Below are 25,702 nucleotides of genomic sequence, written 5' to 3' on the forward strand. Positions count from 1 at the left end.
AATAAAGGTGTTGTTACAACTCATCCCGTCTGCAGGCTTTGGTAATTGAAATTTCCACAACAATGTCAACAGGTGGAACTCACAGAGCAGCAGATGACTGAATTTCTGCAGTCTCTGCCATCAGCACAGGTGGAACAGGAAAGTTTTTACTCCTTTCCCTGTTTCAAAGAGCCATGAAATCCTTGAATGTAAAGACTGACACACTTGTAAGCCTTATGAACCCCCAAATGCTCTGATTGTTGGATGTCTTCAAAACCTTGTGATGAAATCTGCTTGGCACAACCACAGTAAGCTGTATCAGAAAGAAAATAAAGCAAAACAAAAATAAATAAATAAATATTGTTTTTTTTTTGTTTTTTTTTAAGTACTTAGATGAGGAAGTCAGTTTTTTGGTTGCTAGTTCACTGTGAGAAATGCCTAGAAGCAAGTCAGGTGTAGATACAGCCCTATTCTCTGGTCCACCTCGCTCGACTTGAGCTTTAAGTGCCTCCCTTGTGTAATGACACACGGTGGGTTAACTTCAAGAATACATTTAAGCTGATGCATCACTGCCCCAGAGCTAAACAGGTGAAACAGCTGCCAGCAAAAATCAGCACCAGACCAGTTTTTGCTTTTTGCCACATGTCCATAATGTGAGAATCATCTCACCTTCTGCATCAGCTGAACCTGTTTGATGTTTTGTTATTAGACTAATGTGCTAATCACAGTTTGACCATAATGAACACCAACTTTGAACCTGAGGAGCGCATGTCACCAGGACACCCTAGATCGAAGGTTGATCACTTTTGTAATCGTATGATCAGATCTGCAGCCCTATGTTCAAGAAGCTGAGATGATCGCCACCTGGTGGTGAGTTGGATCAGGATTCTGAAGGAGGCTGGGGACCTGACTGCATCGTGTTCTTCTTCTCCATTAGTGAGGCAGCTGCACAGAGCTGCTGCTGCAAGGTTGTTGGCGCCTGTCGTGGTGGTATTCCAGATGTTAGACTTAAGAGGTAAAGACAGCCATCAGGTTGAAGACGTCAAACTCTCAGGCTTTATTAGCTTGTGGGACCTCAGAGGAGGCTGACAGGTACATTCAGGCCAAGCACAGTGCAACCCTGGCAGCAGCTGAAACTAAAACTCAGGTGTGGTAGGAGAGTAAAAAGTTTATAGTGCATCTGGAGCACTGCTGATGTCAACTGAGGATATTGTAAGCAGTAGAAGGAATACTTCAAAGATCTGATTGAAAAGCCTTCCATAGAGGATTCAGTCTGGGGATGAGGGGGCTCCATTAATAGGAGTGAGGTCGGTGATGTAGTGAACTTATTAACAGTACCTATTAACATTCACAGGGTAGATGTGATACTTTAAGATGTGGAACTTAAAAATACCAAAAACCAAGTGCAAACGTTTTGAAACGCCTGTTTTGTGGTGACAGTTGAAGGCAGCTGTATGAAGGCAGTGTGAGAAATTTATTTTCATGGTTTCACAGCACGTCAGGTTTTTTCCTGTAGTTTAGCATGTGTCATCACTGCAGTGACACCATTTTTAATCTGTTGTCACACACTGTCATCATACTTAAATGTACCAATGATAATTATTACTGTTATTCAGGTACAGGGAGCACATATAAAGATGTGTCTGCACACAGAGAACAAAGTGAAATTCCCACTGTGACCTTTGAATTCCCTGTTAATTCTCTGCTATGAGCTGATAACATAAAACAGCACATCTGTAACACAGAAGACTTCAGGCTGAAACCACAGGCTGCATTTCCTCTTTTCTAGGTGGTCACAAACCACGAGGCCTTTCAGTGGATAAAAAAAAAAAGCCTCTGGGAGGATAGAAAGTAACCACCAACAGTCATTTACACACATGTGGGTGTAAAAAGAGATACAGAAGACTAAAGCAGCTTAAAGGGACGACAGTAAAGGCATACAGAGCAGTAGTTAATAAAATTCTATTTATTTACAGTAAAATCCTGTATTTTAAAGCCAACTAAAAGATGAACTCTTCCCAAATAAAACAATAAAAACAAGCCAGGCAATGAAAAATAAAATCACACAGAGCAAACTAGCAGTGCAAGAGTATACTATGCATATGGTGACAACGGCCTTAAAATAAATCACAATAATATGGTAAAGATATACTCTGTCGTCTATCAGTTGTAAATCACCTGTTACTGGGTCTGGCTCCTCCTCCAGGTCTGACACTGGTTCCAAAGAAACAGCTCCACAGCCTCCTGCCACGGCTTCCTTTATGTGCTCTTTGCTCTAAGTTTAAGTTTACCTCACTGCCTTCGTTGGGAGGATGAGGTTAGGAAGTAACAAAAATACTTTTCAAAATAAAAGCATACAAGCAAAATACATATGCTACAAAAGTGTACTAACTAACACAGAGTGTGATACTAAAATTATTTCCACCAAGTGACAACAGCACTGAAGGCTGCTCAGAAGAAATAATTCATCCTCTTTCACTTCTAAGACTCATCACACTTTGTTTTTTATAGACACAGTTTTATTGTTTTATTTATTGCAACATGCCATGGCAAATAATAGACTCTGAAGTCAAAGTCTTCAACTTTTATCTTAAAATATTTAACATCCAGCCAAGCAGATGAAGTCATAAAAAATTACTCCCTCTGTTGGCAACCAACTCCAAACACAACCCAGTGATTATATTTTGTACTAAAGTACTACACAAAACGTCCTTAAACAATGACTTGATGTATTTTTGATAATAAATACTTGCAATAAATAACTTAAAATATTGTAGTAACACATCAGGTAGCAAAGAAGCTGAACACAGAAGGACTAAATGAGCAAATCACAAATCAACAATCAGGAAAACAGCTGCTTATGAAATTCCCACTGTGCTCTTTGAATTCCTTGTTTCCTCTCTGCTGTGTGAAGTTTGCTGAAAACATAAAACCTGCTGAACAGAAGATTTGTGGCTCAACCCACAGGCACAGCCAGGAATCATGAGAGGTTTCAGTTTCCTCTGATAAAAAGGCAAAAAGCAGAATAGACAGTTTGTTACAGACGTGTAAGGACGACAGACCGCTCAGAAGAACAAAGAAGTTGTTCTCTGTCATCATGTTTCCAGTTTTGTGTGATATTACTTTTCAAACAGTCACACCACTGTAGCCTGTACTACTCTACAGGTTTAAAATACACCCATCAAAAAATATACACAATTCTTGCTTTCTTCAGACTAGGGCTGCCACAAACGATTATCTTGATAGTCGACTAATCAGATCGTGCATCCATTGGACGTAAAATGTACAGCTTATTGCACCAGCATGCATCTGCTCTTATATAACTATCATTAGCTTACAGCTTCAAGTGTTTAAGATATGTGCTAACTAAAAATAAAGAGAAGATGATAGTTTATTAAACTTTAATGAAATTTGCAGATTGTCTCAGTAAAGTTTAATAATAAACTCGGCCATATTGTCGGAGCGCTTTTGCCAATATGTGATGTCTTGATAAACCGAGCAGATATTTGAAGATATTTGAGCTACATTCTCGCCTGAAAATATCTTAAAAGTTTATTTTGTGACCCAGAAAGAGTAATATTAAAACTAACTAGCTGCCACTATTGTTGGAAACTGGAATTGGCTTGGCTGCACTATGAATTCTGGGATAGGTTGGGCCACAAAGGATACACCCGACTCATCCTTCAAATCTGGGGAAATGAAGGACGCATTTGGAGGAGTCTTCGAATTTGGAGTGTAACGTCGCTGTAACGTAATCGGCCTACAAATGTGGCCTCCGAAGGATGCAGCCCCCGAATTTGGACCCCTGAATTCTTCTTCTTCGGGGTTTATCAGTAGCTGACATCCTTGTACATGCAGTGCTGCCATCTTCTTCCAACTTCCTTCACTCTTCTCTTTACCTTTAACACTAATAGTACAATCTTTTTCAGTACAGAATATAAAATATAAATCATTAAAGTGATTTATTTTTAAAAAAGTGAAAGCCTGATATGGTGACAGTTGTAGATAACATGGTTAGTCTAAGTGACCGAGGGTGGAGACAAGTTCCTGACCTGAATGAATTTCTCAGTCCACCCCGGAGTGAAAAGCTTTATTATGACGAATAAATACTGCACTGCTCTCAGTGGTTTCACATATTTCAAATGAAACTCAGTAAAAACGTTTTCTACTGTGCCCATTTGTATGTTCTTCATGGTGGAGACGAGGAGCTGCTGGGTGTTCTTCATTCATATATTAAGTTTCATTTATGAGTGTTTCAGATGCTTCCTCTGCAGCTGTAGATGCTTCCTCTAGAAGTGGTTTATCAGGCCTTGTTATTTTCAACACCTATTAACTTAACATGTTCAAAGGCTTCATTATGTCTGTGCATGTAAAGACATTTCTCGTTGGGACCCGGATGTATGACTCCAAAAACTGAATTGTAGAACTGAAATTGAATGGTGAGACGTGAAACTGAAAGCATTCAAGAGCAAAATTTAGGATGGAATACAATTTCAAATTAAATTAATTAATTTTAAAAATATAAAAATTCAGTTTCAATTTAGTGATGATCATTTTCAAACCAATACACTGGATTTCAAATTAGGCTAATTCAAATTCAGTTTTAGAAGCTTTTATTCAATTTGAGCAATTCAGATTCAATCTGAGTATTTCAAATTCATATTTAACTTCTTCAAATTCAGTTTCTAATGGCACAAAGTTCTGCCCATACATGTGTCTCTTTATGGATTCATTTGATTTATAAACATAAATCAGACCTTCTAATTCTGTAGCTTGCTACGCTATCTGCTACGCTATCTTGCACCATGTGGAGAAACTTACAAAAAAAACTGTTGACTTCTTTATTTTATGTTAAACGCAATGGGACAGGTACAGGTAAATGACACACCATCAGTTTGAATGTTATTTATTCATTTAGTTCATTTGGTGGGGACATACTTCTAACTATAAATGGTAAATGGCCTGTATTTGTATAGCACTTTACTAGTCCCTAAGGACCCCAAAGCGCTTTACACATCCAGTCATCCATTCACACACACATTCACAAACTGGTGATGGCAAGCTACGTTGTAGCCACAGCCACCCTGGGGCGCACTGACAGAAATAAATAAGAATAAATGCATGAAATGAATAAAAATGTTTAAAATAAAGCAAAAAACAAACAAACAAACAAACAAAAAAACAAAAGAAAACAAAAAAGAAAAGAAAACAAGAAATACTTACATTCAAATCCGTACAATACTGATCAGATGACTTTTATATAATGTAGATTTTTGAACAAATACAGTAAAAGTATGCGTTGGTGCCTGTACTAGTACTTCCTAATGTAACACTGCTGACTTTAACTCAAGCTATCAGCTACTAAAGATCACATATTTCACACTTTGTTCTCACTGATGTTGAAACAGGAAACATTCAGTTAAGTTTTATATAAAAAAGCTTTAAGAATGAATATAAAAAAACTGCTGACTATATAGAGCATAGATTTCAAATAGGAATATGATTTATGCTATAAGAGAGTACTAACTATATGATATTATGATTTAATATTGTAACTGTACATAAAGCTGAGCATGTCTGATATTTGGGGAGCAGAGGAGCAAGAGTGGCTTCATAAAAAGCTTCTTCTTGGCTTTGCTGCTACAGCTCTCCTCACTGACCTGTAAGACAAGCACAAAAAGACAAAGTGATTTCCAACATGTAAAGATATTATGAGCTGAAGACATTTAATAATGTGAAGAATAAATCAGCCTGCATGGCAGCAGAATTACTGAGAGAGCTTCCTGATGTGACTTCAGAATAAACTGCTGCATCAGCTGCAGGACTTGATTTTCCTGTGAATGAAGAGAAGATCATTGAAAACAATAATATCATTAACCAGGAGGAAACTTGATGTCTCCACTAATGCAAAGAGTAAGATAGATTTTATTAACCATGTAATGAATACTTGTGAATACCTAAATATAAACTGTAAAATAAACAGATTGACATTTTAAGAGCAGATAAACATGTTGAACAATATTCAGTGGAGATGATGGCAGACTTTGCTCACCTTTGTTTTTCTTGGCTTTTCCTTTTTTGGGCTGTTTGACCTCAGCATACATCAGACTGTCCTCTAAAAGAGACGTCAGAGCTCAGGACACATTTGTTCAGCACAGATATGATACAAAGATGTTGGATACATTTGAGATTTAAACTTTTTACAACTACAGTGAAAGAAATCCAAGTGAAATCATTTGTTGTCTGTGACACTTCAGCTTTGCATGTGTGTGTTTTGTGATTGAGGTCTGGGTCAGAATCTGTGGATGCTGTGATTCAGTAAAGCTGAAACACTGATTAGTAAGTGAATAACTAAACTCCATGTTGACCTATAATTACCTGCAATATAATGATGTGATGACACATTCAAGTACAAACACTGAATGAGACTGTTGTGACTGTACCTGCAGCTCCCGTCTTCACATTAGTGTAAACAGCACTCTGCTCTGGTTTATGATGCTTCCCTGTTAAGATGATCGAATCCACAAAAGAAAAAGTATTAACACATTTTTAAACATTTCAAAAACTTTCCAGGCTTTTCTTCTACATTGTATATGTTTTGTGTACTCACGCTTATTAACAAAGTTTTCCAATTCAATATTAGAGTAAATGACATCTGGGGGTTTATCTGCACCTGAAATGTTCATATTTTAGTTACACAACTGTAAACCAATGACATGGTGCCAGTTTCCTTAAATTCAAAGTCTGTTTCATCTCTAGCTGCTCTGTGCTTTTCACATAATATACTGCACCAGTGTTTCAGTGGCTCACACATGAAAACCAACATGACACATTTTTCAAAGATAAATGCAAAAACAGAAAAACCTTTTACGGAGGTTCATTAGTTGTGTTTAAATCAACACCAGGACTATCAGATATTTTCAGACCATGAACCCATCATGGTGTTACTGTTTGTGTTGTTCTGATATAAAACAATACTTTTGTGCATGTAGTCAGTTGGTTATTTGGATGTTTGTCCAACTGGATTTTCATAAAAACTGCTGAGCACAAACTGAATCTAAGACATTATGGAGATCTGGAAAGACCAGATGTGGGAAGACAAGCGTCCTAGTGTCAGCTGCAGGGACAGTAGGGAGACCTCCCCCCATTGTTCCACCACCACAAGATGTTCCAGGATTAATGGAGCAAAGCATCAATGAAGGGTGGCTCTCAGCTGATGATCCTTCAGCTACCATGATGTCACTGTTGGAGGTGCAACAGGCAACAATGTGTAGCAGGTAACTTCCTGCCTGTACTTCCTTCAAGGTCCCTGAATGGTTGACCCGGGTTTTGATGTTTTGGTTTCTCTGGTTTTCTATTATTGATAATTCTTGGTTTCATAGTTCTGTATTTTGTATTGTTGACATTCTGGCATTCTCGTATGATGTTATGGTTACATTCTGGTTATTTATTTATTTATTTATTTAATGAGAGGTTGTTTATCCCCTTGTGTATTCTCACTCTGTTCTTTCTCTCTGGTCTCCATGTTTTGTCTACTGTCTGCTTCAAGCTCGTGTGTCTTAGTCCAGGTCTCAGTGTCAGTCATTTCCTGTTTTATTTTGGTCTCTGTTCTCGTCTGTATCTTGTGTCTAGTTTTACATCCACCCAAGTCATTCTGTTAAACTCTTTTCCATTAGTAACTACTCAGGTCGGCTCGCCATGGTTTTCAGGGTTTTCCATCAGGTCATAGTTCCTGTTACCAGGTACTTTTTCAGTATTTACTCAGCCGGAGTTCCAAGCCATCCAAGGCAATCCCAAAATGTGACGTCATCAGCCTGCATCACACTGATTGGCTGGTCAGTGGTATCACTTGATGACTTATGAGAGTATTTCATTGATGAAAATCAAAACCATTTTTGAAACCCAGCAATGAGGAAAACAGCTACAAAAGCAACATCATGGTCCCAGAGTCAGACGAAAATTCACAGACGGAGCAGCAGGTATATCATCGCCTCAACGTCCACCTTTGTTGTAGCGTGTGACGCATACTAATTACATCATAGGATGCTCAACCACGTTGCTATGAGGACGACCACGCACATTAGTTGGTACTTGATTGTAATAGAAATCCAGTCAATACGATTTGAATAGTTGTGAGTTGATCCAAGTAGGTACTAATGGAAAAGGGGCATTAGTTATCACCGTGTTCCCACCTGTTTCCCATCATCTCATTATCCTGTGTTTTATAGACTGCCTCAATCTTCCTTTACTGTCACATCCTTCATCATAGTTTGTTTTCCTAAGATTGGTAGAAATTTGGTTTCTTAGTTTTTGTTTTTGTTTTATTTGGATTACTTTCCAAGTTCTGTGATAAAGTTGTGTTTTAGGTTACTAACCGTGACAGATACTCAATGAAATGTCAATACTACTACTACTAGTACTATGACTACTACTACTACTAATTAGAGATGGCACGATACCACTTTTTTATGTCCGATACCGATACCGATATCATAAATTTGGATATCTGCCGATACCGATATGAATCCGATATAGTGTGTTTTTTAATCAATAAAACTGTTTTTTTAATATCTTGCTGCATTTTGTATAAGTTCATACTCAAGTTTAAGTAAACAACAACACTAAAGCTATTCTGTTATACCTGTATGTAAAAAATACACTGCACCCAAAATATTTCATAGTTCAGCAACACTGATCAATCTAATAAACTTAAACCTACTCCATCCTTCCTATTCTGGTATTTTAAAGAGTACTTAGCAGAAATATTAAGCAACCTAACTAATAGGGTTGCAAACTCCCAGCAAAAAAAAATAGGGAACCACCCCCCACCCTCCACCTCATGATGCTTAATCGATGTAATCAACTTTAATTTGATGCAGTGTGAAAAAAAATGCACAGAAATAAATTATTTTTCAAGAATAATTAAATAGATTCAACATCTTTCTTCTACAGAATTGCAGACTGCACAGATCGTACCTTCCCAAAGGAAAAAGTACTAAAGCTTACTAGGGTATATTAGACTTAACAGTTACTATATACAGTAATGGACTTCTATACATTTACATCAGATTAAAACTTTGGGTGTAAGATTCAGATACTTGTTTATTAAAAGCTAGACATTTTAAATGAGAATAAGAAAGAAAAGTATGTCTTTGTGCCCCCTTTTCCCTGTTCATGCCCTATCGGCCCCCCTGGCTAAACTTTGCTAGATCCGCCCCTGCACAGTTACCAGCCGTCAGCTACGTAGAAAAGGATCCTGGTGTAGAAAGTAATATTAAATAAATTCTAACAACAGCTTATCAAGCTTAAACGTGCAGCTGTTGTTCAGCCGCTGGTTTCCTCTTTCTGGTGCAAAGTGGGCGATAAACAAAGAAGAGAGACGGACTCGCGACAGAAAAGCCGATCAGCTGATCATTAAGCAGTTTTACGATTGAAGTAGGAGCAGGAAGGTGAGGGAGAGAGAGGCAGTTGCTCCATATATCGGTTGTTAAGCTTAACGCTGGAACGCTTTACAAACATTCAGAGATGAACTTACACACTTGCTTTACTTCTCTCTGGGATAACTTCCTGGAGATGAAATGCTGGTTTGGTAGTGAGGCTACAAATACACACAGCCGCTCAATCACGTGATGCATACTGCTCCGACGTGCTACGGTTATGAGCCGAGTTAGGCCGTGTCGCAAGTTTTGTGAGGTGTTTTTTTGATATTTAATGGATCGGATTACATTTTTTATTTCTCGCCGATATCCGATCCAGTAATTTAGGTCAGTATCGGACCGATACCGATACGCAGGGGTGGAAGTAACGAATTACAAATACTCACGTTACTGTAATTAAGTAGATTTTTTGGGTACTTGTACTTTTATGAGTAATTTTTCTAGTGTGTAATTTTACTCATACTTGAGTACAACTTACACCATGTAATCTACTTCGCTACTTATAAAATCAAAAGTCGCTACTGAGTATGCCCACAATTTGAATTAATATTCAAACCTTTCGTCTGCATTTTTGCAGCCAATAAGGCCGTGCAATCGCGACCGCGCCAATTTAAGCAAAGAATAAACTCCGCTGCAGCAGCAGACACAGGTGTCTAGAGGTGCTAAATGGTGGAGTATAAACTACTTTATAGACGGAAGATTTGGAGACAAAGAAGCCAAAATGGAGACAGAAGACAACACTGTCAACCATGAAAACGACGTAGATAAGACGGAGGACGAGTGCCCGTGGCCGTACCTGGAGGAATTTTTCATGTACAGAGGGAGAAAAGGAGACAGCGTCCAGATGCAGTGCAAACTTTGTTTGACCTCTACAGTCATTTCAGCTTACAAGACTTCAGCGTCTAATCTAAAAAAACACATTGAGGTAAGAGGTTTTACAGCTATACGTGTACGATATTGCTTTCTTATTTTTCATGTGTGTTAAGGTTATTAGTTTGGCTAAGATATTGTCACCGCCATTGGTTAGCCTGATATTAAAATAAGACGGAGCTAGCTAACGTCCGTGTGTGTGTGTGTGTGCATGCATAATTGAGCTACAATTGGTAGGAATGTTTTAGCTTATTATTTGGACAACCACCGTCATTACAATAAATTAAATCTGCAGTCATTTAAAACTCACAGGCCTACAATCAGCTCGCCTATATTTAAAAAAACAAAACTGGAATTAATCTTCCAGCTCTCAGCTGACATGTACCAGAGCCCGATTGATGGATAAGTTGATCAGTATCATTGGCCTGATATAGGTCTATCATAGTGACATGGCTCTTAATCAGTAGGGTTATACGTTTCCCAATATGATATATATTTTTTTAAAGAACATAATGTGGATTGTTTTTATTTGTTAGCTGTATGGGCAGCATTTTTGTGTATGTGATCCCTTTTCTTAAATTAGATTTGCTATATACACATATTTTGCTCTCTTAGTATTTTTAGGACCTGACTGATACTGAAAACTTTAGGGTGATACTGATAAAAAGGAGTTAAATATTTAGATACTGATACATTGGTCGATACTCTTTTTACAGATAGTATACAGATTACAGAACTTAGAATGTATACAGAAATACATGTTTTTTGCAATAATCGTTCAAAATTGGTTTACACTTGTGAATAAATACAGCAATATATCTGCAAAATTTGACCTAAATTCATCACTCTTTTATTCTATGCTAAACAGTCAAAGATTAGCTCAAGTCTAGTTGAATGATGTTTTAAAAATGTGTTTTCCTTTAGTGTTAATCACAGTGATGTTATGAAGTAATGTATGAATCTGACGTATGATAATATTTATCTCTACAGAGAAAACATCCATCGAAGATTGAGCGGTACAATATCACTGTGGCATCAACATCTCGTCAGCGAAAGACCACAGCCACACCAACAAGCTCTCAGCAAATACACAAGCCAAGTTACCAGACCTGATGTTGAGAGCTGCAAACAAACATGTTCCACAAGCAACTGTTGACAAGCTTGTCATCAATTTCATATGTAAGAGTCTACAGCCATTTGCAGTGGTAGAACAGCCGTCTTTCAAAGAATTAGTTACCACATTACAACCTCAAGCCAAAGTCATCTCCAGACCCACTGTCCGTGCCAGAATCTGTGAAGCTGCTGATCACATGAAGATGACTTTGGTTGCAGCATTGGATAAAGTCAAATTTGTTGCTACCACTGCTGATTGTTGGTCAGCTTATCAGAAAAGTTACCTTGGAGTCACATGCCATTGGATAGAGGAAGAGTCCCTGGAAAGAAGATCTGCAGCACTAGCGTGCAAAAGGTTGAGAGGGTCTCACACATTTGACATGCTTGCTGGTGCGCTTGATGATATCCATTGCCAATACAAGATTAGAGGCAAAGTTGTAAGAACCACAACTGATAGTGGATCCAACTTTGTCAAGGCCTTCCACATGTTTGGGGCACAAAATGATGCAGATGAAGCTGAAGATGAAGCAGACCCAGAAACTGACCTGACTGACCATATTGACTACCATGAGGCAAGTGCAATTCTTGATGAAGACTCTGGTTTGGAGTATCAACTCCCGCCTCATCAGCGATGTGCATGTCACCTGCTAAACCTTGTGGCAACAACTGATGCTGCCCTAGCAGAGCATGAATGACACCTACGAGAGGCTCTCCCGTGCAACCTTTGCAAAATGCCAGGCCATTTGGAACAAAACTGGCGGTCTCATTTAGCTAATGACGTGGTAGAGGACAAGTGTGAGCTACAGATCATTCGTCCCAATGCAACATGGTGGAATTCAACCTACCTTGCCATTGAAAGGATAATACGCATCATTGATGAGAAGGGGAAGATGCCATCAGGAGCATTTGTGAGGAGTTCAAGATGAAAATGTGAGTAAAATTGGACACCTACCAATATGGTTGCAAATTTTGTGAATTTTCCTTAATGGATGGTTAAAAACGTGAGCAGACTCTTAATATTAAATCAGAAGATCCTTATTATAGTCATGGTGGGTTTTGTTGTTGTGTCTTACAGGTTGAGTCCTGCAGAAGTTGCATTCCTTAGGGAGTACTGTACCACCATGAAGCCACTGGTGAAAGCTTCAAACATCCTTCAGTCTGAGTCCACTTCCTTTATGGGATGGCTCCTGCCAGTAATCCAACAACTACTGTCCAAACATAGCAGGCTGGAGACATCAAGCAAGACATGCGTGCCACTCATCAGAGCCCTGCAAAATGGCCTTCAAAAGCGTTTTGGACCGATGATGGAGGATCCAGAGTTGGCTGCAGCTGCAGTCCTCTTACCCAAGTTCAAGACTTCCTGGACTGACAGAGCAGATGTAATAGAGGCTGGTAAGGATTCATGTGATCCCATTTTGTGTGTATTTTTTACATTTGAGCACATGCTTAAGTGAGTATTTCACCTAATATGTTGTAAGTTATTGATGGTCTGTCCTGAATACTAAACAATCCTTTTTGAGAATTTGCCGATTTTAAATTTGTGTTCAGGAATAATCACTGAAATTTAAATAACAAAACTGTGTTATCTACTTGAAATTACAGCCTTGACATACATCAAACAACATCTTGAAACGATGGAGCATGAGAGTGAGGATCAGCAAAGAGAGTCATCTGATGAAGATGAATTCTTCTCCAGACCAATCTCCAGAAGGCTGCAAAGTGCAGTTGAGCTTGATGGTTATCTTGCTTGTGCCACAGACACTATGGAGCTGCTGCACTCCTTCTCAGCCATCAAAAACCTCTCTTTTAAACTGAACACAGCTCTGCCTGCTTCTGCCGCGTGTGAACGACTTTTTAGCTGTGCTGGTTTACTCTTCACAGCCAAACGAAGTCGGATAGCCTCTGTTAATTTAGAAAACCAGCTCTTGCTGAAACTGAACAAAAGGTTCAGAAAGTAAAGTGTGACAGAAATGCTAAGAGTTTAAGACACTTACCTGCCTGTTGTTCAGTGTATGGGGAAAAGTTTAAACGGTTTACGCATGTTCAGAAACATTTTTGTCATTGTTTTAACAAACAAAATTCCTTCTTTTATATCTACATTTATTTACAAAACAAGTTACCTTTCTATACCTTGTTCATCAGAAAATGTGCTTTGAACATAAATATTTATACTGGTGAATCGAGTTGAATGCCTGCTATTGACGACAGAATAAAACATCAGTCTGTTAAAAAGTAATTAGTACTCGGAGTAGTTTTTGAGAAGAGTACTTTGTACTTTTACTCAAGTATTTTTTTAACACCAGTACTTTTACTTGTAATTGAGTACAATTTAACCAGTGTAACAGTACTTGTACTTGAGTACAAATTTTGAGTACTCTTTCCACCTCTGCCGATACGTAATATCGGATCGGTCCATCTCTACTACTAATAATAATAATAACACAAAAGAGGCTCTTATACTTGGACTGTCTGCAGTGATACAACAAGAGCAGGAGAATAATAATGAGAGAGACTCCACAAACCAGTCCAACAATCAACCACACAGGAGAAGAAGAGCTGTCAGCTCCTGACACAGTTACTATAACAAATAATCATAATTAATTATTACTTAATTAATTACATTAATTATTATAACTTTCATTATATTTATTATTTCATGAAAATTTCATAAAGTGTCTCAGAAAATAGAACCAGGAAACTTCAAGCCTTAAAATAAAACTCATTTACAAAAATGCATCAAATGTTTTGATCCTGCTCACCTTTAACTGACATCCAGCTCTGTGCTGACTCTCTTCCTGAGTACTGACACTTGTAGAAACCTTCATCAGACTTTGACACTGCAGAGATCTTCAGCTCCCCTCGGGTATCATTTTGAATAAGTTTGTCATTGTGATAGAAAAACACATTGGAAAGTATTTTTTGTGTTCTCAAACTGCAGCTCAGACTAACAGAAGCTCCCTCAGTCACAGGATGAACAGGACTCACCAGGATAGGACCATTACCATCATCTGTGACACAATCACACACAATTGTTTCAGTCACATCAGCTGGTGCACACTTTTAGAAAAAGCTGACAAACAAAAATAAGAACAGATTGTACAAATGCTTTTTATCATGAAGATCTGATCTTGTGTATTTAAAAACTGCTGTATGTGCTTTATTTTCCCCACATAAATTACTCCACATACAGCAAAGCTGGGACAAAAGTTCATGTGATGTTTAAATCATTAAAATCCAAGAAGTAAATGTATAATAACATACTCTGTACAGTGATGTTGACTGCACTGCTGAACTCTCCTGATCCAGACTCACACCAGTACACTGCAGTATCTGACTTTGATGTGTTGATGTTACATGTGGATCCAGTCATTCTCCTACAGTCAGAGTACAGTCGGCCGTCCTCAGAGAACTTCCTCACTCTCCACTCAGTGAAGTTTCCCTCACAGGTCAGTGAGACAGAGTCAGAGGTGAAGTGTTGCACTCTGTCAGGACTCACTGTGAGAGACGCTGCTGAATGAACATCTGGAAACAACATGCAGTGAAGAGACAAAGCTCACAGATGTTAGGATTCAAAATATCACAGTGAAAATATACGTCCTGACTTTTGTGCGGTTCACAGGAGTCCTGCTAGTTATGCAGCCACATTTACAGACTTTCAAATCATCAACATGAAGATTAAAATTCCTCAAACTGACCTGCAGACCAGACAAACTTTGGTTGACTGTGATCAGTGTGATACTCTGGGTCTCCTCTTCCAGCTCTGCACACATATCCTGCTGTGTGTGTCTGTCCATGAATGATGTAGGGTCCTGTGCAGTCCCACTGCCATCAGGTAGCAGCTCATAACTGGAGGATTTCTCTGATAGATCAGGAACAGCTTTATACCAGTAGAAGCTCCATCCTGCAGACGGATGTTCAACCTCACAGTTCAGAGTTACTGAGGCTCCAGGACTCAGCCATGATGGAGACGCAGTGAGGACAGGACGGGGTTTATCTGTTCAACAAAGATTTTCTCTCAATGTTTCGTCTCTTAACTCTGAATTCAATGTCACTAAAATGTTGACTCACAAATATTTATGATGAACTTTAAGAGTGAGACTATCTAAACATGTCAAATATCTCAACATGTACTAATAAAACACATTTTACAAACTGTTTCTATTTCCAGGTTAAATGAACTATGACTCTACTTACTGTCAGAAACTGTCAGTGTGACTGAATCACTCCACTCTGTTGTTTGATGCTGTGAACTTTTCATTCTGCCCTTACAGCGATAGTTTCCACTGTTGGATGATGAAGCAGATCTAATCCTGTATTCATTTTGATTTGGAGCTTTTATCATGCTGTTTGTTTCCCACTCATAATCCCACTCAGTGTCTCCTCCGTGGATCTCACATCTGACAGTGATCGTCTCTCCTCTGTAGATCTCAGACCAGTTTGGATACAGAGTCACAACAGGCCTGTTTGAGGCTGTTACTGTTCAAGAAAGTACAATAAAAACACATGAATGTCAAAAATATTAATGCCTTTTGTTCTTCATCTTCCTCCTTAATCAGGAATTTATCTGACTTCATGTTAAACTGACCAGTTTTCCCAATCCTGACTGACTGGCTGTCCTCTGTGTAGTAAACTGGGTTTCCTCTTCCTCCTCTGCACCTGTAGAGTCCTTCCTGTGAGACACTGATTTGTCCATTTGAGTGGAAAACTGCATCTTGTGTGGTCAGGGCTTCAGAGGATTTCTCATCTCTGTACCAGTAGTATTTCCATCCAGATGATGATGATGGGTTCACGGAGCAGGTCAGGGTCACACTGCCCCCTACTGGAACAGCTGTGTTATCAGCTCTCAGTTTGGCCTTTGGTTTATCTGCAGTTCAGTTTAGAAAAGAACAAAAGTCAATGACTGAATCAAAGCAGTTGAAATAACTTGGTGGAAATATGGAAATAATAAATATCACATAACTTTAATGGTGAAGCTACAACAAACTGTACAACTATCACACAAATACAACACTAATCTTTCATATTTAATTTGCTGCATTTCTAAGTTAAAAACACACATGAGGAACAATCAGTGGATTTAATGTTTCTTAGTGGATGTGGTGGAGCAGCTGAGACAGATTCAGCATTTGTTCTGCATTTCATCTTTCATGTATTAGAGCTGCACAGCAGAGAAGTTACTCTCATATGTTTTGTTCTCTTCACTGTGAATAAAAGCTGCTGTTCAGGTTTTTGTTGTTGGAATAAAAACTAAACATTTTACTGACCAACATGAAAGACAGTTATAAAGCTGTAAGAAAGAAGAAGTGCTTTTTCCTTATTTAGATACTCTGGATGAAAGATCTTACATGACACAGTCAGTGTGATGATATCACTCCACTCTGAGAAGAAATAGTCCCTTCTGCCCCGGCAGCTGTATCCTCCACTGTCAGACTCAGTAGCTCTGATGATTCTGTGTTCATTGGATGTTGGAGGTGTGTTTAACTTGGCTGCTCTCCATTCATACGTCCACTGAGCTCCTTCACCTCCCTGAATCTCACATCTGACAGTGACTGTCTCACCGCTGTATATCTGAGTCCAGGATGGCTGCAGGGTCACAGTGGGCTTACTGGGAACTGTTCACAGGAAAATATCCAGTTAGAGACAAATAGAAACATGAAAATTCTGTTGTTTAAAACATGAGAGTGATGTGAAAAAAATCAGCCTCCAACAGGCTACAGGGTTAAACCACACCTCAGGAAGTCTGACCACAGATAACTGTTTTTGATCACGGCCACATCCCACTTTGCAAAATAGCTATAAACAGCACAAAGAGTCAAAACCAGGCCAGAGGCAGGACTGCTTCATCAGGATGCACTGAGATATTTTCAAACACCCTGACCTGTAGCTGGTTTTTGATAGCATACTGTGCTACATGAAGAACTGTATAGCACAGCTGCACAGTAGCACAGAGGAAAGAGCTCCACAGGGTTATACAGGTCACCCAGAGGATAGTCGGCCATCCTTTGCCCTCACTTGAAGAACTGCACAGCTCCCGCAGTCTCAGGAACATGAAGAAAATCCTTCAGGATCCATCTCACCCAGGTCATGCACTGTTTGAACGTCTACCTTCAGGCAGACATTTCAGAGCCATAAAGACAAGAACTAACAAACTAAGGAACAGCTTTTATCCCTCAGCCATCACCATGCTGAACGCTGAACAATCAGATCCAACACAACTCTCATATACAGTGTTTACATAGTTACAGCACAGTCTCATGTTTACACCTGCAGGTACGGCTGGTATTTACATCAACACAGTAACACAGAAACAATTGTTTTATTGTTTGTTATTAAAACAAAATCTGAAACTTTTCACTGCAAGGTCTCATTTTTCTTTGGAATTTGAACTTTTGTAGCTAAAACACATTTTTTAAAGGTGTGAATCGTTTTGTTGATGTTTTTTGGAGACATTCTCTGTAAGGGTGAGTCCTTAATCTCACCATTTTGGACTTAAATCAAAAACAAAGTTGAATAAATGTTTGTATTTTCCCACCTCTCCAAGTAATCTTAATGAGCAGAAAACTTATTTAAGGGTTAATAAACTCACAGCTATTAGATAAAGTTGTTAGCACACATTACATAATGACCTCTTAGTCTGGTAGAAATAAAATAATTAAACTCACGAGTTTCTGTAACTGTGACGTCACTGCTGTCCTCTGTGTAGTAAACTGGATCTCCTCTCCCTCCTCTGCAGTGGTACAGACCTCCTTGTGAGACACTAATAACTCTGTTTGCTTCATTTCCTCTCATGAGCTGAGCTTTAGAAGAGACTGAATCACGTCTGAACCAGTCAAACTTCCAGCCAGCAGAGCCCTCCACAGAGCAGCTCAGTGTCACACTGCCCCCTGCTGGTATGACTGAACTTTGTGCTGTCAGTGTGGCTCTGGGTTTACTTGCTGCTGAAGAAACAAAATAAGTAAAACATTAAAACATCATCAAGAATAAACTTGCTACAGTACTGATCACACTTTAACCATTCACTGATTAATTTATCTACAAACACAAACAGTAATTAGTAATCCTGCATGTAGGGATGGGAGTAGAGAACCGGATTACAGTTGTCCAAGTCCTGGGAATTGTTAGTCTGCCTGCTTATCGATCCGACTTATGAACTCTCGCTTTCAGTTTGTGTCGGAGGAGGAAAATGGTGGCGCAGTCTCCAGCATGGATGTGGACATTACTTTTATTGTTATTGCACAAAGGATGAGAGTGATGGTAAAGTGGAGACTGCTGCAGGACAGAAACAACTGCATTCAAATAATCACCTGTTAACACAACTGTGGCTCTTTAAAGCACCTGCACAGACAGCATGCTAACGCTAAGCTAGCCAAGAACCCAGAGTGACGTTAAAGCTGTTCATGTTTCTACAGTATAATCACCATGACGACCGCTTCATAGTCTCTTTGTGCTGGTTTTGTGTAAGAACTTTTTTGCTTTACTTTTTTTCTAGTAATGATCCCAACACTGATCACAACAAAGAGGGGAAATACCTCCAACATGCACAAACATTTGACCACACAGCCTCTAATTAATCTGCATGAATGTCTTTGATATTCTGCTTAGAGATGGTGGAAGCGATGAGAATCAATAAATTCTTATCAATTATCATCCCTACCTGCATGTGACACATTAGACTGTTTAACAAACTACAGATTTCACTGATTTATCATTCTCTTATCAAACTCTCATCTCTGTACATTCCTCTTTACATTGCTGATATTTTAAGAGCCTCCATGGTGTCTCTGCTTTCTGTTTGCACAGTGAGAAAAACTGTTGTCCTGAGCTGCCTGCAGACAGCTGGATCATTGTTGGAGTTTTCCTGTTAAGACAGATGTAAACATGAAAACATGAAATGTCAGCATGAATCATGGTCCAACTCACATGAAACTGTCAGTCTGAAGGCATCACTCCATCCTGTTAAGAGATAGTCACTGCTACCCCGACATCTGTAGTCTCCACTGTGGGACACTGAAACTCTGCTGATCCTGTATTCACTGGATGTTGGAGGGCTGTTTGTGTTGGGTGCTGTCCATTCATATTTCCACACCTTTCCTTCACCTCCCTGAATCTCACATCTGAGAGTGATTGTCTCACCAGTGAATATCTGAGACCAGCTGTGCTGCAGTTTCACAGCAGCCAAAACTGTTCAACAAACAAATAGACAGAAATATTAAACTGAAAAAATGATATTTATAAATTGTTACTTCAGTTTAATCATGATTTTTCGTCTTATTTCACAACAAAATTTCACCTTCACCTTGTTTCTGAATTGTAACTGGAGCACTGTCCTCTGTGGAGAAAACTGGATCTCCTCTCCCTCCTCTGCAGTAATAGATGCCTCCTTCTGAAATACTGATAGTGTGCTCTGATGTTCCAGCTCCTATTTTCTGACCTCCAGAAAACTGTGAATCACGTCTGAACCAGTCAAACTTCCAGCCAGCAGAGCCCTCCACAGAGCAGCTCAGTGTCACACTGCCCCCTGCTGGTATGATTGAACTGTGTGCTGTCAGTGTGACTCTGGGTTTACTTGCTGTTGTAGTTACAGGAAAGACAAACATCAGACTGTCAGTTGCTTCAGGAAAAATTTTGTTATGATAAATAAAGATTTTAAAGAGAAAGTTAAAAAAAATTCAAGAATCATTTTAGAAACATGCAATTTGTTGTTTTTTTCAGTAAGTGCTTAATAGTAATGATCAAACTTCACACATTCACTCAGTCATTTAGCTTCTAGCACCAAACAGAAAATATTTACCTGCATGTGACACATTAGACTGTCTTCATGCACAACTACACTACAGATTCCCTCTGATTTATTCTTCATCTATTCAAAGACAAATGTTACAAATACAAAGGACTTTATCCATGTTTAATCCATGGTCAGTCTGTTTGTGTCCTCTCTACATTTCCCTTTAATAATAGTCTAAAGTCACACTACACTGAATGGTGTCTGTTATTGTTCGAGCACCGTGACCATCGCTGACATGGTTCCAACATCAAGTTCAGGTAGTTTTCTATGATCTTAAATTTAATTTTGAATAATGTAAACACCTTATTTACAGAGAAAAACTCAACAATCAGAGAGGCTGACAGACTCCAATGAAGTCTCCAATAAAATAAAACCACACAGGAGTCCTTTGAGTTTAATTCAGCTAAAGATGGAGTCTGTGTTCCTCATGAGACCAAACTTGCCAAAATGTGAACAACCTGTGGAGGGTCTTGTTTAACGCTGCCACTGCAGCTTGTCTAACATCTGATTGGTTACCATGTAGAGTAAGTCAGCACAGATCGATACTAGAAAATCGACTGCGATGAACTGGTGGTACTGTGGACGTGGGGCAGCCAGGTATCCCAGAATGCATTTCAATTCACAAGCAGCAATTATAGTGCTATCGAGTATAAGTAAAGTTTTAAAATACCCTGTTTGTCTGTCACCAAGTGTACTTTTTTAATCCATGGTCAGTTTGTTTGAGTCTATTTGCATAAGCGCTTCGATGTTAGCTTTGCTAACTGTTAGCTGACGGACTGTTCTGAGCTCTCGATGCCACAAAGCACGACTCCAGTCACACAGTTTAACACCCACACTGAGTGAACACTGGACATAATTCACTGAGGTTTTATCTGTGGGGTGATGTTTATTTCATTGATTTATTTAATGCTGATTAAATCAGTTTGACTCAGATTAAAGTTTCATAACTGCACAGTGTTACTGAAGTTTAATGTCTGACTGGAGCGCATGTTGAACTGAAACATTCGCTTGCTTTTTCTTTGATATTCATAAATGTTATATATTTTTAACCAATCATTTTAAATTAAAACTAAAATTACAAATATTTTTATACAAGAAGAAAAGAAAGAATTTCTACCCTGAGAAGAAACGTCTGAACCAGCATGTTGATGCTGTTCATGGACACTGAAGACTGCAGCCTGTCCACAAATGGTTAAATTATCAGTTTTGTAATATAAACACAAACTGTCTGTTATCATGTTTGAAAGTTTACTAGAATAAAAAAAAATTAACATCTGATTTGTGATTTTATTTAATAGGCAGATGACTAATTTTCCCAATTAAAGGTTAGATTAACACAATAAGTAATTTGAAATAATCTGGATGAAAGATCTTACATGATACAGTCAGTGTGATGATATCACTCCACTCTGAGAAGAAATAGTCCCTTCTGCCCCGGCAGCTGTATCCTCCACTGTCAGACTCAGTAGCTCTGATGATTCTGTATTCATTGGATGTTGGAGGTGTGTTTAACTTGGCTGCTCTCCATTCATACGTCCACTGAGCTCCTTCACCTCCCTGAATCTCACATCTGACAGTGACTGTCTCACCGCTGTATATCTGAGTCCAGGATGGCTGCAGGGTCACAGTGGGCTTACTGGGAACTGTTCACAGAAAATATCCAGTTAGAGACAAATAGAAACATAAAGTCATTTTGAAGCCTGATTTTCTTTTTGCTGTTGTTCAGAGGAGAAAGATTTACTGCATCCTGGTGACATTTTGACTGTAAATGAAGCTGGATTGAAAAATCAGTGTTTACATTTATTTACCGTGTGGTACACGTGTGTGGTGGCCCACCGGTGTATCTGACTCACACAGCCTGTTCTCCACACACTCCACATTTATAAAGTGCTCTACAAATCCTAACATTACAGCTAACAGCTGCATTTTCCCTTTGAAGAACCACTGACTGCTACAGAGACAGGGAGTGAAGGTGGACAGTATATCCTTGTTTTTATGGCAACACATTTACCTTGAAAGTGGTACAACTGTGTATAATATGATTCACAAGCATAAAGTAATATTTACAAATGTGTGCAGTGATTTGTGTCCAACTTTTCAGGTCTCCAGTTCACACAAACTATTTTACAAATGTGTCGACACAAACCTGAGTAACTGCTGATCATTGAGGCACAAATTTTAAGGTCCGGATTGTTTTTTCAGATTTCTTTCTTTAAAATTCATCCGTCCATAATTCAGAGATGATAATAAATATACTTAATACAATACAAGATGTAGAAGAAGAGGTTTTTTACCTTTTAAGAACTTTTTAACAAAAACATTAAAGAGGAGAAAAACAGCACAGGCCTGTGCAGGCCTACTTTAAATAAAGCATCATTTTGCAGGTCTGTTTGAGTTCACAATAAGTAAATAAAATGTAGCTGTGGTCCAATAATTGTAAAATAAGAAGAATAATCATGAAAACTATTTGTATGTAATTATGTCTTCAGTCCATTTCAATGAGCGATGATCTTCTGTGTTTTTGTCATGCAGCCACGGGCAGCTCTGAGTATAAAATACAATTACATCAGCTCAGGGTCGAAAATATAAAGATATTTATTGCACAATAACAACATATCTGGTGATAATATAAAGGTCACAAAACCTTAAATACGTGTGGACGAATCACCTGACACGCACAGATCACGTCTCGTGCCCACGTGGGGTTTTGAGTCTAATTTAACTGCCAGCTTCACACAGATCCACAAATGTGAGCTGCTTTCAAGTCACAAATCATTGCTTGTTGATCATATCGTGCACATTTGTAACACTTTCAAGACAAATTTGTCTCCTTATGAAAGCAGACTGTGTCATGTTGACATGAGTGTCAGAATGGCAGGTTTATCTCCAGATCCACGGCTCTGACCCACGGAGACCTCTGGCTGATGCTCAGTGTTCTGAGTTTGGCTCGTAGCTGCTAACTAGCTTTCTGCTCTGGGTCAACTTATGGCAAAGTGCAGAGATGGAGAGAGGCGTGGGAAGGTTACAGCAGCACACTTTTCTTCCTCTGGAGGCGGTGAACACAGTGAACAGCTGGATACTAACATCTGGCTCACAGCTGGGCCTGTCAGACTCTCTGGCTGCAGTAGCTGCTGCTATAAACACACTTTGCTTTTTCTCACTCTGTAAACTTCCTCCTGCAGATGTTACTCTCACTCGCTGCTTCGCACACACCGCAGAGAGAGGCGCTCCCTGTCTTCACCACAACATTCAACCTGTGGCACGGAATACATTACCCATCAGGCCACCTTCTTAAAGCAAGGTTGGACTTTTATTTTTCACCCAAAGTTTGCAGGAGCCACAGCTGAGGGCGGAAGAGCCGCGGGTTACCGACCCTGATCTGACCTGATGTTAGCTGAGCTGTTAGCTTGGTGATGACCTCGGATGGCAACATGTTCAGGATTAACCTTTATTTTTGTTTGTTTGTTTTTAGGGCTCTATGGCTTCATACATGTAGTCTTTCATGTCCACTTAAAGTCAGTTTAGGATAAAGAAGCATTTAGAAAGAGAGAGGCCAAAAATATTTAACCAAACACAATTTAAAGACTAACAGCAGCTAATGAGCTATAAATATGCAGTTTTTCTAGTCTTTTCTGGAGTTGATGCCACAATGTTTATTTCTACATTTGTATGAAACACATGAGAAACTTAAATAACAGAAAGTTTAAAACTCACAAGTCTCCACAACTGTGACGTCACTGCTGTCCTCTGTGTAGTAAACTGGATCTCCTCTCCCTCCTCTGCAGTGGTACAGACCTCCTTGTGAGACACTAATAACTCTGTTTGCTTCATTTCCTCTCATGAGCTGAGCTTTAGAAGAGACTGAATCACGTCTGAACCAGTCAAACTTCCAGCCAGCAGAGCCCTCCACAGAGCAGCTCAGTGTCACACTGCCCCCTGCTGGTATGACTGAACTGTGTGCTGTCAGTGTGGCTCTGGGTTTACTTGCAGCTGAAGAAACAAAACAAGTAAAACATTAAAACATCATCAAGAATAAACTTGTGACAGTACTGATCACACTTTAACCATTCACTGATTAATTTATCTACAAACACAAAAAATAATTAGTTTCCCTGCATGTGACACATTAGACTGTCTAACAAACTAAAGATTTCACTGATTTAACATTCTCTTATCAAACTATCATCTCTGTACATTCCTCTTTACATTGCTGATATTTTAAGAGCCTCCATGGTGTCTCTGCTTTCTGTTTGCACAGTGAGAAAAACTGTTGTCCTGAGCTGCCTGCAGACAGCTGGATCATTGTTGGAGTTTTCCTGTTAAGACAGATGTGAACATGAAAACATTAAATGTCAGCATGAATCATGGTCCAACTTACATGAAACTGTCAGTCTGAAGGCATCACTCCATCCTGTTAAGAGATAGTCACTGCTACCCGACATCTGTAGTCTCCACTGTGGGACACTGAAACTCTGCTGATCCTGTATTCACTGGATGTTGGAGGGCTGTTTGTGTTGGGTGCTGTCCATTCATATTTCCACACCTTTCCTTCACCTCCCTGAATCTCACATCTGAGAGTGATTGTCTCACCAGTGAATATCTGAGACCAGCTGTGCTGCAGTTTCACAGCAGCCAAAACTGTTCAACAAACAAATAGACAGAAATATTAAACTGAAAAAATCATAAATCATATTTATAAATTGTTACTTCAGTTTAATCATGATTTTCGTTTTATTTCACAACAAAATTTCACCCTCACCTTGTTTCTGAATTGTAACTGGAGCACTGTCCTCTGTGGAAAAACTGGATCTCCTCTCCCTCCTCTGCAGTAATAGATGCCTCCTTCTGAAATACTGATAGTGTGCTCTGATGTTCCAGCTCCTATTTTCTGACCTCCAGAAAACTGTGAATCACGTCTGAACCAGTCAAACTTCCAGCCAGCAGAGCCCTCCACAGAGCAGCTCAGTGTCACACTGCCCCCTGCTGGTAGGATTGAACTTTGTGCTGTCAGTGTGGCTCTGGGTTTACTTGCTGTTGTAGTTACAGGAAAGACAAACATCAGACTGTCACTTGCTTCGGGGAAAACTTTGTCATATAACAAATAAAGATTTCAACATAAAAACTCAATAGTAATTTTAAATCCAATTTATTTTTATTAATTTATAATTTATGTATTTTTTTTTAATTCAGTAAGTGCTTAATAGGTCACAACCCTGGATGATGGGTTAAGAAGATGGATGGAGTTCAATAATAGATCTCAGGTTTCTCAGGTAGGTCGGTCCCTGATCTCAGTGTGATCATCACACTTGATGCAAACAGGCACCAACAGCACAAGAAAAAAAAGTGTCTTCAAAGCAAATTAGATGAGAATCAACAACTGGCAGCAGCACATGAGGACAGCACAGGTATCTCAGCTAACTGTTAGCCAGCTAGAGAGCCAGGAGCTAACGCTGGATGTATATAACATGATGAAAACTTTATCAGAGTGAATCATGAATCAGGTGAGACTGTTTTTATG

General features: G+C 39.1%; 2 protein-coding genes across 3 annotated transcripts in view; one reads left to right on the forward strand and one right to left on the reverse strand.

Annotated features, from left to right (window-relative positions):
• Nucleotides 1-24,626, reverse strand: part of LOC116311487 (basement membrane-specific heparan sulfate proteoglycan core protein-like) — a 681,374-nt gene extending 656,748 nt beyond the window's left edge. The window contains exons 1-7 of the mRNA XM_039599749.1: nt 24,563-24,626; nt 23,899-24,174; nt 21,561-21,827; nt 19,690-19,968; nt 19,320-19,580; nt 18,062-18,337; nt 16,968-17,011 (exon numbers count right to left, since the gene is read on the reverse strand). Of these exons, the coding sequence (XP_039455683.1) occupies nt 16,968-17,011; nt 18,062-18,337; nt 19,320-19,580; nt 19,690-19,968; nt 21,561-21,827; nt 23,899-24,174; nt 24,563-24,626 (1,467 nt within the window). The remainder of the gene's footprint in view (nt 1-16,967; nt 17,012-18,061; nt 18,338-19,319; nt 19,581-19,689; nt 19,969-21,560; nt 21,828-23,898; nt 24,175-24,562) is intronic.
• On the forward strand, nt 12,289-13,465 carry LOC120439058. Of its 2 annotated transcripts, XM_039609748.1 has the most exons (3): nt 12,289-12,329; nt 12,475-12,791; nt 13,002-13,465. In XM_039609748.1, the coding sequence occupies exons 1-3, from the start codon at nt 12,322-12,324 to the stop codon at nt 13,355-13,357; spliced, it is 681 nt and encodes a 226-aa protein (XP_039465682.1). In that variant the 5' UTR covers nt 12,289-12,321; the 3' UTR covers nt 13,358-13,465. The 2 variants fall into 2 exon arrangements, with proteins under 2 accessions (XP_039465682.1, XP_039465681.1); XM_039609747.1 differs by having other exon boundaries at nt 12,293-12,791.
• Nucleotides 24,627-25,702: the final 1,076 nt, after the last annotated feature.

The sequence above is a fragment of the Oreochromis aureus genome, linkage group 3 (genome assembly GCF_013358895.1).
Source record: "Oreochromis aureus strain Israel breed Guangdong linkage group 3, ZZ_aureus, whole genome shotgun sequence".
Taxonomy (NCBI): Eukaryota; Metazoa; Chordata; class Actinopteri; order Cichliformes; family Cichlidae; genus Oreochromis; species Oreochromis aureus.

What these genes read in the sequence shown, in the direction of transcription:
- LOC120439058 (XM_039609747.1), top strand. Translation starts at nt 12,389, where the DNA reads ATGGTTAAAAACGTGAGCAGACTCTTAATATTAAATCAGAAGATCCTT. An exon ending in AGCAGATGTAATAGAGGCTG is followed by an intron (nt 12,792 to 13,001) that starts GTAAGGATTCAT and finishes TTGAAATTACAG; the next exon opens with CCTTGACATACATCAAACAA.